The sequence below is a fragment of the Aphidius gifuensis genome, linkage group LG5 (genome assembly GCF_014905175.1).
Source record: "Aphidius gifuensis isolate YNYX2018 linkage group LG5, ASM1490517v1, whole genome shotgun sequence".
Lineage (NCBI taxonomy): Eukaryota > Metazoa > Arthropoda > Insecta > Hymenoptera > Braconidae > Aphidius > Aphidius gifuensis.
The window spans coordinates 11825037-11842724 of record NC_057792.1 but is presented as its reverse complement, the minus strand read 5'-3'; the positions used below and the strand labels follow the sequence as shown (position 1 = coordinate 11842724).

General features: G+C 30.0%; 1 protein-coding gene across 1 annotated transcript; it reads left to right on the top strand.

The window, feature by feature from the left end:
- Positions 1-11386: 11386 nt before the first annotated feature.
- LOC122856380 lies at positions 11387-17209 on the top strand. Its single transcript, XM_044158056.1, has 5 exons — positions 11387-11399; positions 15892-16032; positions 16138-16694; positions 16769-16858; positions 17002-17209. The coding sequence occupies exons 1-3, from the start codon at positions 11387-11389 to the stop codon at positions 16635-16637; spliced, it is 654 nt and encodes a 217-aa protein (XP_044013991.1). The 3' UTR covers positions 16638-16694; positions 16769-16858; positions 17002-17209.
- Positions 17210-17688: the final 479 nt, after the last annotated feature.

The following is a 17688-nucleotide window of genomic DNA, read 5'->3' as shown; positions in this document are numbered from 1 at the left end:
GAGGTCTTTTTTGACTTTTTCTTTTCAGGACTTAGTCTTTGCCATGATACTTTAGGTTCACCACTAGTAGTTGGTTTCTCACCATCCGGAAATTGCGGCTCAAAACTTTTACTAACTCTGTGATTTGGGCGTTCGGCTAATGGTGTTGAAAACAATATTGTCTCTTCATCATCTTCATCTTCTGAAATGATAGGTGACTTCCAGAAATTGTCATTACCTACAAAATTACGTGGAGTATTTATACCACGGAGAAACTTTGCAAATTCTTTTTGACCAACAGTATTATGACTTTTACGATAACGTAAAGCATTATTCAATAAATCAACAATATTTGTATTGGGTATTTTATTGTTGTTTATACTTATGTGACCAGATTTATCCCATTTAAAACGCTTATCTATATCCGCAGTGTTAATATGATCAATTATTGCCTTAGCTTTTTGCTGATATCGCGGAGGAACACTTTTCATTATATTCTCGACAGGGTACGATGAATCCTCTGTACTATCATCGATATCTTTATATGTTAATTTTGTATGTGGTCTGTCACCATCACTATTAAAAAATAAAAATCGCTTAAATAACTCACGATATTCACTCCATTTTTCTGCATCATTTTTAGAAGAATTTAAAATTTTTGTAAGTTCTTTATCAAGACGTGATGTTGGATCCCCAGGTGTTTGGATACTTGTTAATGCATGATTTTCATTTTCAAGCGACTTGAGTTTATTTATAGAATCGTGAGGTACGAGGGCCATCTTACGTGTATGGTAAAATACCAATACAATGCTTTATGATAATTTTCTTTTTAGATGCCCAACTTATTTTTGAAATTAATTGTCTCAAAATTTTCTTATATTTTTTTAGCTTCCTTTTTTCCTTATCTTTTATTGGTAGAACCCCTTTCAAATAATTCAAAATGATTTCACAAATACAATGAATAAATTTAGAATCACTGTGTTGAAGTATTGCTCGACGCTGTTTTGGATTAGCATGAACAAGTGATGTTAATAATATTGTATTTTTCCGATCAAATGGTATTCTCAAAGGCACCCGCTTTGGTGTGTTGTCAGACATTATAGATGTACAACTGGTAAATTTAAAGATGGATCACTATTATTTATATCACGTACTTGTTTTGGGACATACACATAATTTACAGGGTCACTAGGAAAAATACATGTCCTAATACGAATGTTTTCAGGTGTTGACTGATTCAAATCAATTAATAAGTAACCATGTGGCGCTGATGTAGCATCTAAATAAGCTTCTTGAATAAATTTTGTATTCAATTTGTGTTCAACTTGACGTAAACCAGGATTTTTTTCAATTTTCGTAGGCTCTAAATCAATTCCCTCTACTTTACTATAATTATCTATGTATGCTTGTTTTGATGCGGCATCAACGCACTCTACAGGCCAACCGCTAGCTTCTTGTTTTATTTTCAAAAATTTATTTATGTAACCTGTAAATAAACCACCAGTTCTAGTTTTTGGGTCATATTGAGTTGTTATATCCCAATGCCATATTTCTTTTATTTGTAAAATTTTATACCCTTTCTCAACCGCTACTTTCAACTCCTCAGATACCCAAGTACCTATAAGTGCGGGTTCTGATTCATTATGAGCACAATTTTCTTGATTTAAAGTTAATATACATGCGTTACAAAGTGGAAAAAATAATTTTTTATGACATCTCATCGGCAATACTGGTATGTATAAATCGGGGGGTGGCAAAACTCGACATTTAATTAATCCTATCACATTACTTATGCTATTATCTGGACAAAGCTCACGTATATCATTCAGAACAAAAACTTTAGGGTGGCCTAGCGGGTAAATATTTTTCTTCAAGTAAAGTGATGTGACGTCCACGTAGTATATCTTTTCAGAACCAGTAACAGTATGTGAGACACAAAAATTTTCAGTTCACCCACCAAATAAAGCATCACGAGGCAATATTGCTTCTTTATAAAAATGATTATCAATTGTTTTCAAGAAATTCTTCAAATCTACGTTGTTTTGACACATTTTTTTAAAATCACATTCCCAAATAATAATCAATTCATAACCTTCTTTTTTAAAATATGCATTTATGTACTCAGTATTCTCGCGCCTCGTTCTAAACGTTGTATTATCCCCTAAATCTGCATCCACATCTTTAATCAATTCAAAACAATCACAACCATGATAGTAACAACCTAAAAAAAAGTATATGGTTTCGCCATCTTCTGAAATGCCATCGACCAGAAAGGGACCTACTCTACGCTCACGCCCTCTACCAGCATGAATTACTTTGATCCCTTGAGAATGTTCAAGCCATAGTAGCCATTGTATAGCTATGGCAGATTGCATGTCTCCTAACTTATATCCATTCTTGGGGATCAGTGCTACCTCATTCTCTTTTAAATAATTTCTACGATAAATTAATAAACTAGTCGATGCAGCAGTTAAAGGTTCGGTGAATGGGCAAACATTCCCTACTTGCATCATTAATTTTCTATATGTAATACGCGCCTTCTTAAGTAATTCTACATCAGATTTACAATAAATTGCCATTTCTCGTTTAAAATCAAATGGTGGACCTTGAAGTCGTTCATTATACCATTTATAAAATTCTTGTTGTTTTTCAATAGTCAGCGCGCGCACACCAAAGTCTTCTTTAGGAGGTAAAGGACCAATGTAATTTTGATTTTCTGGTTTATTGAAGAAAAAAGGAAAAAAACCCTTAGTCAATTCATTAATCCCGAAAGCTTTTGGTAACGCACTTATTGGCATGAAAAAATAATTTAGCGAGTCTATAAATTTGACATTATCGAAAGATATCAATGTAAGCCTAGTTCCTTATTTACGATTGTTTGAATATTTGTTATAGGCACTCTTTTGATTATTTCACGTAAGACAAATTGAGCATCATAGTGCCGCCATTATGAGCTATACAAATTAATTTTGAGTATCTTGATTTTGAATTTTAAAACTAAATCAACAAATTTTTTATGGCATCGTCACCCTGATGTAAATTCGTGCGTCTCACTACAATGACAATTTTCTGTACCGTCTGACTCTGAACAAATTTCACACACTATTTGCGCAAATAAATTGATTTGATATGCATTTAATTGTTTATTATTTTTATATGATCTCAGCTCAGACTGTGTTTCAAAATCAAAAAATAAAAATCCGTTAACTTTTTTTTCTTTACGAGCACTCTGCTTTATTGGCCGAGGCTTCATATAACACAGATGGTTTGGTTGTTTGTGGTCTTGACAGGGCGCACAATAATAATAACCACACAAATGTTCACTGTCACGGACGTAGACTTTACGACAAACATTACATTTTTTAATTCGATTACAAACGGAAAAATTTTTTGAATACGAGTCTGGTTGTAAATGTTTTTCATAACTCTGTTCACTATAAAATACTGGATTACATATCAAACATTTTTTGAAATCATCATCATTACTGTTATTGATTTTACATGCCGGGGAAATTGAGCACTTGTCACATTTTGTCCAACATTGTATCTAAACAAAAAAAGAAACACAGTTTTTTTTACAAAAAGGAGCGTCAAGTATTCGAAATCCCCACTAATTATGTGATTATAGTAATTTTATTTTATATTGATCTTCATTAATTTTTTACATACAAAAAGATATAATACCAAAATAAGTCAAGAAGGAAATATTTAACGCATATAATTAAGTCTTAATCTTTGACAAAATTTTATACTTGACCCCGCCCGGTTCTTCTCAAATAAAATTTGAAGCCTACACACGTCTCGACAACAGAGTTAATGGTATTTTCCAATTATCCATTATTATATATATATACCCTTCACATTTTATCTAGGCTTAGGACTGGCAGCGTACAATCTTGTTACCTTGCCGGCGTGTTTAAGAAAATATATATATACATATATATATATACATATATATATATACCTCTATACATATATATATATACTTATTTCGTCAATCAACAATTCAATAATGAATTCGTATGACATAATATGACACGAGCGCCGAATTTTACAGTGTAAAAGGTGGTGTCCACTATGCAATTTTCCCAGATGTCACCAAAAAATCTAAATGAATTCAGTTACAATGCTAATAAGCTAAGGGTTTAAACTCACGATAAGCCGAGTTTCGCTTGTAAAGCGCACTGAGCACGCGCACTGGGTTGTGTCGAACTTGTAAACATGGCCGTCCTAATTCCCATGAAACTAGTAATATGTCCCCAGCCATCGTGGTTTTTCTAGTAATTTTACGTGTTGCGCATGCTTAGATCACTCAAATTACGTCAGCCATGTTTACAAAGCGTTAGCTTGTCGTGCGTTTGAGCTCTAAGACATTAATTTAATATAATTCAAATACTTTTCATAGATTTTCAAAAAATCACACTTGTCACGCTCTATTCTTATTCTTTTTATATGAAACTACTATAATAAAATTGCAAGGTTGTGACTGCGCATACATTTATGTTGAAAGTGAACGACTACTAAATTTCAGTAGATCTGCATTAGTGTGAAAGTCTTTAAATTTTATTTTGGGAAGAACCGGGCGGGGTCAAGTATGTAAATTTTGTCAAAGATTAAGACTTAATTATATGCGTTAAATATTTCCTTCTTGACTTATTTTGGTATTATATCTTTATGTAAAAATTAATAAATATCAATATAAAATAAAATTAATCACATAATTAGTGGGATTTCGAATACTTGATTGTAAACTGTGTTTCTTTTTTTGTTTAGATATCACATCTTTTTGTAAAGTCCTTCAATCATTCGATAGAAAAAACTATAATATTAAAAAGTATATAAAATTACTTGGTACCATCCGTATTAATTTTTGTTCGTTCTAAAAAAAAAAATATGTAAGCATTTTGCATATGAACACGATTCACATTTTTCTAAATACTTTTGTTCGTAGCTACAATTGTAGATTGCTGATGGAAAATGAATAACACCATAGAGCGGTGAAGTCGTAGAGACCGAGCGGAGATTCGATTCGTCAGTGAGCGAGAAAACTTACCGATGAGGGCACTCATTCATGGAGCATAAAGCATTGCAGCAAAAACTTGCGTGTGAACACACAGCTCTAAAATCGAATACACTTGACAACAATAGAAAAATATATAAAATATCGATAATTGATAAAACAATAATAAAAAAATATTAATAAGCTAAAAATAACAAAATATAAAATACACTTTATTTAACATGGAAATATTTCAAAAACAGTTTTTTTTCGAAAATTAAGGGTTTTCTACAATCAAATAACCAATACTTGACATCAATTTTAGGGTGCGATTAGTAAAATCCGCTTGTTAACATGGCGGCTATAAAAATCACCAAAAGTAACAAAATTTACTAAATTTATCGCGAATCCGTGATTTTTAGAACAAGCTTGGTATGTCAAGCTTGTTCTGCAGGAAAGCATACCACGGATTTGCAGTCAATTCAGTAAATAGTAGTTAATTCAGTGATAAATTAGTGAATTTAATTATTTTTGGTTATTTTATAGCTGCCATGTTATATAAGCGAAATTTTAGCTTGTCAGTTCACACTACTTTGATTATTATTGTCAGGATCTTTAACACCTGTAACATCCATCATAGATGGACATACAGTGGTTTTGAATTTTTTAAAGTTGCAGTTGCAGATGTATTGTCTTTTGGTGTTGGAATTACCAAAACTCTGCTTTTCGTATCATTTATGATAAAGGTGCAGCCTCTTCAGTTTTAACTCTACCCTTCCAATCCATGAAATCTGTATAAATAATATATTTTACAATGAATAAATATAATTTATATTAGAAAATATCACACTAATTATTATTAATGAAATGAATAAATGAACAAATAACATTGTAATCACTATCATCATTAAGAAAAGCGAATTCTTCCATCTTCACTGGATAATGATGCTTGTTTCAAATGTGTTTTCTCAGTTTTAAATAAGTATACTTATATATATTCACAGATTCATCACAACCTACGAATGGACAATTTATAGTTTGATACTCTGAGACTTGATGACAATGTGAATAGTGATAATACAAGTTTGTTTCATTTGCATATTCTTCATCACAGTATACACAAGTTTCGTTTTCAGTTATTGTCTTAACCAGCTCAATTTTATGAATTCAACTTGTATAAGCATGAAGACTTCTTTTTCCACTAAAAATTTTATTGCACTGGTTACATTTAATCATCATTCTTTTCTTTTATTGTTTTCATTTGTAAATGTAAATGAATTGTCACCAAAATATCACACAATTGCAATACAATACAAATTTATAAAATTTAATAATTACTATATGCATCAATCTATATTGATATTATTTATTTATTGTATTATTATAATAATTTACCTTGACAATTAATATCCAAATTCAAATCAAATAAATATATAATTATATTTTTATATAATAACATAATAATATATATATATTCCCAAAAAGCACAATAAATACGAAAAGATATATAAACAAAAGGTTACGTTCATCAGGAAACATGTGTATGTTGTATATATTAGCATAATTAGCATGACAGGATTTGCAGATATGTGAAGTTAGCACATACATTATAGCACAATCAAACCGGACCATATCAGGAGTTACGTGCGAATTATATGCGTTTTTTGTGCGGAATCCGCAATTTTTGTGCGTTTTTTTTTGTTTTTTATAGTCTGGTTTGATTGTGCTATAAATGTATGCGCTAACTTTACAGATCTGGGATTCGCGCCTATATCCCAACAACATATGGCACACGCACCATCGATGCGATATTGAATACTATACTGACATATATAAAGGATTTTTTACACCATCTAAATTTGTTAGTTTTTTTGCTCTATAGACAGATGCTTTTAGCAGCTGATTTTGATATTGAAAAAGAAATCCTTTCGTAAATAATTTCGTAAATAAAAATATTTTATATTTCTATTTACATATCCTGTAAAAAAAAAAACTCATTAAACTTGACGGAAAGAAAAATAAACAATAACAACATGAGACTTGGGAACATAGGTTGAAGTATCATTATTTGATTCGCGCCATCGATGCGATATTGAATACTATACTGACATATATAAAGGTTTTTTCACACCATCTAAATATGTTAGCTTTCTTGCTCTATAGACCGATGCTTCTGGCAGCTGATTTAGATAATCGAAAATAAATCCTTTCGTGAATAAAATATTTTATATTTTTGTTTACACACATGATGTAAAAAACTCATTAAACTTAATGGAAAAAAATAAACAATAACATGTGACTTGGGAACATAGCTTAAAGTATCATTATTTAATTTGCGTCATCGATGCGATATTGGATACTGTGGTAAGAAAAACGCAATTTCTAAAAATGATTTTAAAGTTTAAAAAAAAGGTATACATCTCAAAAATCTGTTTTTATTTTTATTAAAAAGATTGAATTAATTTATAAGATGATCAGAAGACAGAATATTTTTCACATCAATCAAATAATATATTCCAAAAGGCACAAGAAACAAAGGCACGATAAAGACAAAAGGATCTATAAACAAAAAGTTACGTTTATCAGCAAGCATGTGTATGTTGTATATTAGTACATTAGCACACCTGATGAGCAGGATTCGCGCCTATATCCCAACGGCATATGGCGGAGGCACCATCGCTGCGATATTGCATACTGTAGCACCAACGATGTGATACTGAATACTGTATATGATATAAATAAAGGTTCTTTCACACCATTCTACTATTATTGCTCAATTTTTATTTTATAAGGTTGTGAATTGCTCTGGACTTGGCAGCCATAATGCTTTGATCTGATTTTGGTTTTATAATGTTTGTCAGAGTGCGGTAAGGTTTTATAAGAATTTCAAGAAAAGCGCAATTTCTGAAAATGATTTTGAAGTTTAAAAGAAAAGTATACTTCTAAAAAATCTGTTTTTTTTTTTTATAAAAAAGTGTGATATTGATTTAATAAAATGATCAGAAGACATAATATATTTATCTGATCAATCATATTTTAAAATAATTTCCCGAAGAATTGGAGGGTTAGGGTTAGCTTTGTGTCGATAATATATAGGCACGGTAGTTAAATCTCGTTTCTCCCACTTTTTTTTTTTTTCTCATACTTGACGCGAGGCACTACCGTGCCTCTTGATATGATATTCGTTTTTTGTAAAGCCGATATGACACCAATCAGACCAGAATTTTATATTTGTAGCCATAAATACATGCATATATTTTATAGGTGCAAAATGTTTGTCATCAGGATAATACACAATATTCAAAATTTTCATATGTTCACGTGAAACTCCGCGATTGAGTAAAGTTTTTTTCCCATCAAAAAAAATTGTATGACTATCATTAATATTGAAATTCCAGATAACTAATGCGGCAGATTCAGTCACTAAATAATTTTGAAATAAAATTATTTCATTGATCCCACACCCACCACGTGGCACACTAATGTTAGCTTTTTGACAAAGTTCAAGACCCAGCTTTTTACCAGCAACTATAGTTCTTTTCTTTTTTCTTATTGATAAACACGTTACAATAGAACGTGGCAAACATGAATATAGATTATCGTGGTTCAGTTCCAGAGCACCACGAGCCTTTTGTACTACTTGGTGCGGGACACTACCACCAGTCGTTGATTTTAATACAACCAAGTCAATAGTAAATAGATCGTTGGCCTGCACTGGATCATTACTTTGACAAATGCTACTTACAATCTCCCATAACCGTTCAAATGTAAAATTATTGGCGGGTGTCAAGTGAGTATGCGCCTCAGAGTTCATAGAAGGGGTTTTGAAACTGAGAATAACTCGATCACGCGCATTATTTGAATAATTTCTGATCAGCTTGTATACTTCTGCAAATGCTTCGTCAATCCATGTTTCAACTACAGTATTTTCCGGTATTTCTTTCACTTTAAAATTTATCAAATGTTTATTTAAATTATATTTTCCCACAAATGTCTGTGTTTCATCAACAATATCTATACGCTGAAAATTATTATCACTACCACCACCTGTTTGTAAAGTCTCACTAAAATAATGTTGTTTTAATGGCGATTGCATGATTCGATTTATTATATCCCTATCGATAAAATTATCGTCAACTTCAACATCATCCAAAAGAGGTTGTTGTTGTAAAACTTCAGATTCTTGTGATACGCGTAAATGCTGATCCAAATGCTCTTGTTGTAACCGCGGTTCTATAATATTGTTCGTTAAACTACCATCGACTAGACTATCAATAAAAAACTCACACTCTGCACTGTTATCAACTCCAACATCATCATCTAAAACACGCTCCATTTTTTAGCAACAACTTGAAAAAAAGATCTTCACACTGCAGTGGTCACAGCAAAACTGATTTTTTTTCTAAATTCACCTGTTTCGTAAAATATTTTACCCGACAAAATTGAAAATTTTTCTGGCCCTCTGGTGTGAAAAAATATATAACAAGAGAAATAACGAATTTTTTTTCTAAACAAAATTATATTTGATTGAAAATTTTTCTGGCCCTCTGGTGTGAAAAAATATAACAAGAGAAATAACGATTTTTTTTCTAAACAAAATTATATTTGATACCGGTAAAAAGAAAACGAAAAATATGGCGTAACCTGAAAAATTTTTAACAATAACAAATATATCTGTAAAAAGAAGACAACAGGAAAAAGGTATACAAAATTTTTAACAATAACAAATATATCTGTAAAAAAAAGACAAAAGGAGAAAGGTATACAAAATTTTTATTTATTTATTTATTCATTTTTTTTTTTTTTCCGATACAATAATACCTGTAAAAAAGACATACAAACAATTTTATTTATTTACAAATAGGTTTATTTAATCTATTAATTGTGCACAGCGTTCACAATGACCAAATTCATTTACAATTGGTTCTCCACCACAGAGATCGCATTTTACGTGACTCAATGATTCTTCGAGCTCACGTATTTGGTCTTGTGAACATTTTATTCTTTCATCTACTATTTGCTGACGTTTTTTAATAATTGTGTTTGGTATTTTTACTGGTGATGGATGTGGGTAATGCGGTTGTTCACCCATCTGACATTTTTCATGACAGCCTTTACAAAATTGGTGATGTGGCGTTGCTGCTTCATTAGGACATTGATATCCCTCGCAGTCAACGCAGAAATCTGTAATATCTACAGACTCATTTTTTGGCTTTGAAGACCCTGCTTTAGGTCGATATTGATGTTCTTCGTCATATTTTTCAGCAACATTATTCTCATTCATGATAGTGGGGGGGAAGACGAAGACGATGACCCCGATGACGATGATGATGACGAAGACGTTGACGATTGGCTCAATATAACCACGTCATCTACCATACAAAAAATATATATGATTAATATTATTATCATTATTATATTTTAAAATTTTTTTATTTATTTATAAAATATTTACCTTCATCATCATCTACGGCTATTATTTTTTTTCCGTGTTTCCCGGATCGAATAGGTAATACTGGATCCTCTTCTTTGTATTGTCATCTTTACTGTGTTCTGTAATAAAAAAATATATTTTATTATTATTATTACCATAAAATTTTTTCTATTTATTTATTTTATAAAATATTTACCTTCTTCATCTACCGTCATTATTTTTTCACCAAGTTTTTCAGTATTGTCATCTTTACTGCGTTCTGTAATAAAAAATATATTTTATTATTATTATTATTATTATTATTATTGTTATTATTATTATTATTATTATTATTATTTTTACTACAAATATTTACCTTTTTGTTTTTTAGTTATTTTTTGAGAATTCATGGTAATTCGTTTAGTTGGGGGTAATATTTCCACCGACGTAATTGCTAGTTTTTTAATTTCTGAATACGTTTTTTCTTCAAGATTATTTTCTTCAAGAGCATTTCGTACTAGATCTGTAACATAAAATTATTATTATCATTATTATTATTTTATAACAATCTATAACGCGTAAAAATATTATGGCCAAAAAATATTTCAGCTTCTAAAAACTTAACCAACTTCTCATCAATTGGTTCATTTTCTTTTATCTCCAACTGTGCATTGGCAAACATATCCGCGGCTGTTTCACATTCTATGTAACCCCTGTCATTTTTGTCCCCTGGACCATCTACAGGTGTTTCATTATCATTTTCCCGTACAGGATCATTAACGGGAATTTCATTGGTTAATAACATAACATCGTCAGCCGGTATTTCAATTTCCAACTGTGCATTGGCAAACATAGCCGCTGCTGTTTCATATTTTACGTAAGCAATGTCATTTTCGACCCCTGGACCATCTACAGGTGTTTCATTATCATTTTCCCGTACAGGCTCATTAACGGGAATTTCATTGGTTATCACAATTTCGTCAACCGGCATTTCAATGTCTATAAAAAGTATTGAAAAATTATTTATGGAAAATTTATTTGTTGAAAAAAAGTATTAAAAATTTTTTTTATTGAAAATTTATTTCTTAAAAAAGTATTAAAAATTTATTTGTTGAAAAAAAAGTATTGAAAATTTTTTTTTTTTTATTGAAAATTTATTCGTTAAAAAAGTATTAAAAATTTATTTGTTGAAAAAAAAGTATTGAAAATTTTTTTTTTATTGAAAATTTATTTGTTAAAAAAGTATTAAAAATTTATTTTATTTATTTGTTAAAAAAAGTATTAAAAATTTATTTTATTTATTAGTTAAGAAAGAAGCATCACTTGTTTGAGCACGTTTGTCACTAACTCTTTGAATGATTTTTTTAAACTGCACTTCTAATTCCGGATATTTTTTTATATCTTCTATATCGACAGGATTGCCGAGTAATTTATCACGAATAAAATCACCCAGTTCCCTATCTTTTTTAGGAAATTTTTTAAAAAATCCTGGGATCCAATCGCCGCGCGCAATTACAGTGCACTTTAAATTTTTTAGTTCACTCAACAGTTCAGGATATTTATAAATTTCATGTACCCATTTTTTATCATGGATATCTTCTACTTTTTTTTTTTTTACAACTAAAGTCAACTTCGTTGGTTTCAAGTGCGCGTTTCATTTTTTATTTTAGTTAAGATGTGACTGAGTGGACCCGGAAAACACAACTGACACTTGTCGTGAAAATTTTCAGGGATGATAGTCAAAACAATTTTAGTCAGGCCCATTTTCCCACCACCATAAATACTTATCATTTCTAATTGGTCCATTTTTAATAAGATGTTGCCAATAGAAAATCAGAAAATCAAAAAAAAAAAATAACAGGTGTATCTTAAAATTTTTAGAAATTTGTCGGTAAAACTTACTTAAATACAAAAAAATAACCCACTGTTTTTATGACTCTCTTCCACGTACAAAAATCTGAAAATACCCATCGCAAGTCGCTCGTAAAATTAGATAATAAACAGCAGGAACATTTAGAAAAAGTCTATCGAAAAAAAATTAACCCTCGGCATGGAAATCTGAAAAACATGCAACTCGTAAAAATAAAATAACAAAAGAAACATTTTAAACTACAAAAAATTTTTTAGAAAATCAGTTCATAAAAAATCCTATACAACATCTTAAAATAAAAACTTACCTTTTTTAAAGGGAAATCTGAAAAACATGCAAGTCGTAAAAATAAAATAACAAAAGCAACATTTTAAACTTCAGAAAAATTTATGTCGTTCGTAAACTAAATTAACAGCGGGATGATTTTTTCTATTCTACCCTTATACGATTTGAACACGAAACTAAAAACTATATTAAAAAAAACTCCTTTATTCTTATATTTTCCGAAAACTATACTAAAAACTATATTAAAAAAAAACTACTTTTATCTATGTTTTCTTAAAACTCTATTCTTTTTTTCCCTACTATAAAACTAAACACATCTATTTCAAAACTAAAACCGGAAAACTATACTAAAAAAACTAAACAGAAAAACTATATTAAAAAAACTACTTTTATTTATGTTTTCTTGAAACTTTATTCTTTTTTTCCTACTATAAAACTAAACACCTGTATTTCAAAACTAAAGCAAAAAAACTATACGAAAAAAACTATACTGAAAACTCTATACTAAAAATACTAAGCCGAAAAAACTATACTAAAAAAAACAACTGAAAACTCTATGCTAAAAAAAAAACTCAAGAATCTACCTGCCCGATTTTTCTTATTCTATTTCTATACTACGCTTGACCTATGCTCTATATGTACTTCACCGTTGCCCCGTGACGTCACCCATGCATTTTTATTTTACTACGCGTCCTTACAATCTCATTCATCCTATACTACACACCCCTTCACACACATACCTCTCTCTCACACACATACCTCTCACTCGCACCTATGCTATTTTATTTTTACCCTACACGGACCCTGTACTAGAGGCCCATGCAACCCAGCACAACACACACTAGTGGGAAAGGAGGGGGAACCAAATTCCCGGAATTCGCCCAGAAGAGCCACCTTCTACTATTATACCGTTGTCCAGGTAAACCAACTAATCTTGAATTATATCTCCAGCGTTTTGTTGATGAACTTAATACATTATTACACACAGGAATTATGATAGACACTGAAATGATGCAAATAAAAATTAAAGCTTTTGTTTGTGACAGACCAGCACGTTCAGTGATAAAAAATATAAAAAATCATGGAGCAATAAGCGCCTGTGACCGTTGTCTAGTTATTGGAAAAAGCATCGAGCACCGTACTGTATATATTTCTGTAAACGCAACAGAACGTACAGATACATCTTTTCGCCAGCAAGATGTATCCCTCTGCATCATCATGGCCTTTAACGTTGATTAATCCACCAATTGACATGGTCAAAAAGTTTGTTTTAGATATTATGCATCTTGGGTGGTTGGGGATAATGAAAAATTTTTTAGACATATGGATGATTGGTGACAATTCTAACGTGAAATTTAGTCATCAACAACGTCAACAATTTTCAAGCTATCTATTGCAATTTAAAAATCAGATACCAGAAGAGTTTTGACGTTCCGCAGCATCACTGACAGACGTCCGCAAGTGAAAAGCCAATCAGTTCAGATTTTTGGATATTTATGAAGCAGGTGTTATTTAAAAAAAATGATTGAAAGAAGACTATTACAAACATTTCTTGTTATTTCATGTAGCTATGAGGCTCTTAAGCTCTCGCGATACAGCTTTCAAGTTCAATTCTCAAGCCAAATTATTATGGGAATCATTTGTTCGTCTGAGTGAAAAGCTGGTTGGTAAAAAAAATCAAGTTCTTAATGTACATAGTCTCATCCACGTATATAAATAATGTGATAAATAAATAAATTTGTGAACTACCTACAATTGTATCCTTTTATAAAAAGTTGATGAATAACGCTGCTTCCAGTCATTTCATTGGTCGTCATTTACATACTCACACACTCACAAAAAAAAAAAAGAAAATCACTTTAAATATTTATTTTTTTGTTTTATATTTTTGCTGTATTAATGAAATCGAAATTTGTACATAATTGACAATAACAAAGTTTTGTTAATTTGTTAACTAAAATTTTGAAGTATAACCAATTTTTTTTATTCAAATCGACTTTCTTTTCAAAAATGAAAAATAAAATTACTCAACAATATTTATTAATAAATATTAACAGCTGTTCGAGGTGACATGGGATCATTAATAAACAATTTTTTATATTTTTTCCCACTCTGCTATTAGCCCACGTTTTTTTCTTCAAATATAAAAAAAAAATTATTTGTAAACGATTATTTTTTGGAGGTGTCATACAATTGTTTATTAACAATTACATGGCACCTCGAAAAAAAATATTATCAAATGATTTGTTTATTTTCTTAGAAGAAAAGTCGTAGGTTAATTTGTATTAATAATTCTTCTTCTGGAAAAGAAAGCCGTGAGCTCATTTGAATCAATAAAAGCAGAATTCGTACTTTAAGATTATTCAAAAAAAAATAGTTTACTCCAGAATTTAAATTTACAATTTGTTATTGTTATTTAGGATCAAATTCTGATTTTAGTAGTACAAAATATTCAATGTAAAAGGCATGCATCTGTATATGATCATTTTTAAGTAATTTTTTTTTTTTTTTCGTTTTTCTCGAGTTAAAATTTACTAAGTCTTATACCCGTAACTCAAATTATTTTGAATCCTTTTTTTTTTTGTATAAAAAATTTCATTAATTGTTTTTTGTCATAGCATTGACAGTTGATAAACAAAAACGGCCGCTTGCAGCCGTCAACAACACTAGTTTATTAAATAAACATAATAAAATCGTTATATTTTTAAACTGTAAACGTATATCATAAAAAAACAAAAAAAGCACATATTCAGTCTGTTATCATCTTTAATTATATTTTTATGAAGTCAATTTTTTATTGTCACATTGTTTTTTATTACCCGTCAACGAAAAACGTAAAAATAAAAGTTATTGTGAGGCAGTTTAAGATACTTTTTTTTTTTTTTTTTTTTCTAAATGAAACATTCAATTATGTCATAAAAAACCGGGGGCTTCGTAATTTGCATAAATAATTTCATAGACAAAATAGAAAAATTTTTCTTCTTTTTTCTTTTTGTGTCCTTGAGACTGCGCGAGGTGTAAAATACGTGTGTCTAAATGTATGTATGTGAATATAATTCGATGTTTTCGATGCCACCATCTTATGCGCATCAAAGTGTGCATGCCACTGTGTATGGCTTCGTAATTCGCGTAAATAACGTTGTCAGTAAAAACTATGAAAACTATTAAAACGATTCTACGATAAACAATATATTTTTTGAATTCGATGTTTTGCTTATACATTGTTTTGTTTCTTTTTTTAGATATTATCTGCACCTGAGGAAACGTTTATATACAAATACGTGATTGTTCATTTTCATAAAGAACGAAGGAGAATTTTTGATTATGTTCCCAGAAATTAGATAGAGTGCAACGATAATAACGAACTATCGTGTTCATTTCCATCTAAAAGGACTGATGTGAAAAACATTGATAGTTATCGTAATAACAATTTGGCTTCTCTTGAGTCTTGGAAAAAGTATCCAGTGATTATCAGAGGATATTCAGGTAAAAATATTTCTAATGATGAGTATATTATCAAACATAGGAATTTTTATTTTTATATTTTTAACTGAAAAAATTCAATAAAACAATTTTATTTTTCATTAATAGATCCAGTGACCTCAGCTTTAGGAGGATTAAAAGTGCTCGAAAAGAATGAATACGCTCTATCGACTTTAGATGATCCAGAAGAAAAAGTCAAAGCAGTCGTCAAATTTTATCAACAAAAACACATAATAACTAAACGTAACGATATTAATAATATCTTAAATAATAGTAGAATTGATTTATTACAAAATGAAATTAAAAAAAAAAAACATTTGCAAGATAAAGAAAAATCACTAGAAAGATTTGTTGAAGCAACAGAAAAAAAAGGCAGTGATACAGAAAGTGAAAAAGAAATGTCTGACAATTTGATAACCGATGAAAATAAAAAAAACAAAAAACGAAAACGATATTATGATAAAAATAAAATACATACACCGTCAAAAAAACAAAAAACGAGTGGTGATGCAAGGGTTGAAAAATCAACACCTGATACTGAATCAAATTACAGTGTATCTAGCGACGAGAAAGAGAATTCAATTGATCCAAATAAACTTTCTGCTTAAAAAAAAAGCCTATATCTACTATTTTGACATCTGAAGATGATACATCAAATGAAACAGGTATTCCTATTCCTGTAACGACAAAATATAAACCAAGTAACTAGTTTTAATCACTCATGTTTTTTTATTTCCAGATGTCAGAAGTCCAGTAAGATCAGACACTCCACCAGTACACACAACGCCTCAACTTCGAACTAACAAAGTTGTGACTGAAGTATCAAAAGGTGAATAAAGATGTTACACACTTTAAAATATTTTTTTCCCGTATTAAAAAATTTAAACATTAAAATTAAATTTTAAATATTATGATTGCTGTATTTTGTTGTACCATACTGTTAAAATAAAGATTTCGATTTTATTATAATAGATTCTAATTGCAATGGAAATGGAGTTTCAAATTTTTCATCAATTTTTATGAGTAATGTTTTACCATCACAGCCTTTAACAAGTATATATCGAATATCGGCAACTAAAAGCAGCGATAGGAACCATTCGATCGACTTTACCCAAAATAGTTCAAACGACAAAAGACAATAAATTTATGCTTCAGCAAATGTTAAATAAAAGAGTTAATACTTCCACTTAAATTCCAGTATACATACTGTTGGAAAAATATTTTTGTGATACAACAGACAAATTATTGGATTTAGACAACTGTTTAAAAAATGAACCAGAATTTCAAAAATTAATTGTAATTATAAATTATTTATCATTTTTTTTTTTATCCGATAATTTGAAATACAAGAAAATAATTTTAAAATAATAATTCTAATTTTCTCTGTTTTTAGTGTACTGGCATGAAAAACTTCGTAAACATTAAAAAAAGTCTTCATTTAAATCCGGTTTAAATATAAATTTGGATCTGGTTTAAGTATAAATTCGGATCCGGTTAAAGTATAAATTCGGATCTATGCTGGATATGCATTTTGCAATCCGATTTTGTTAAGGGATCCTTATTATAACCGGATCCACGTTTCCTGGTCCAATCCGGACCTCTACCGGCGTTAGATTCGGATCCGAATCAGATCTGGTAAACCGGGTCCGAACCGGACCT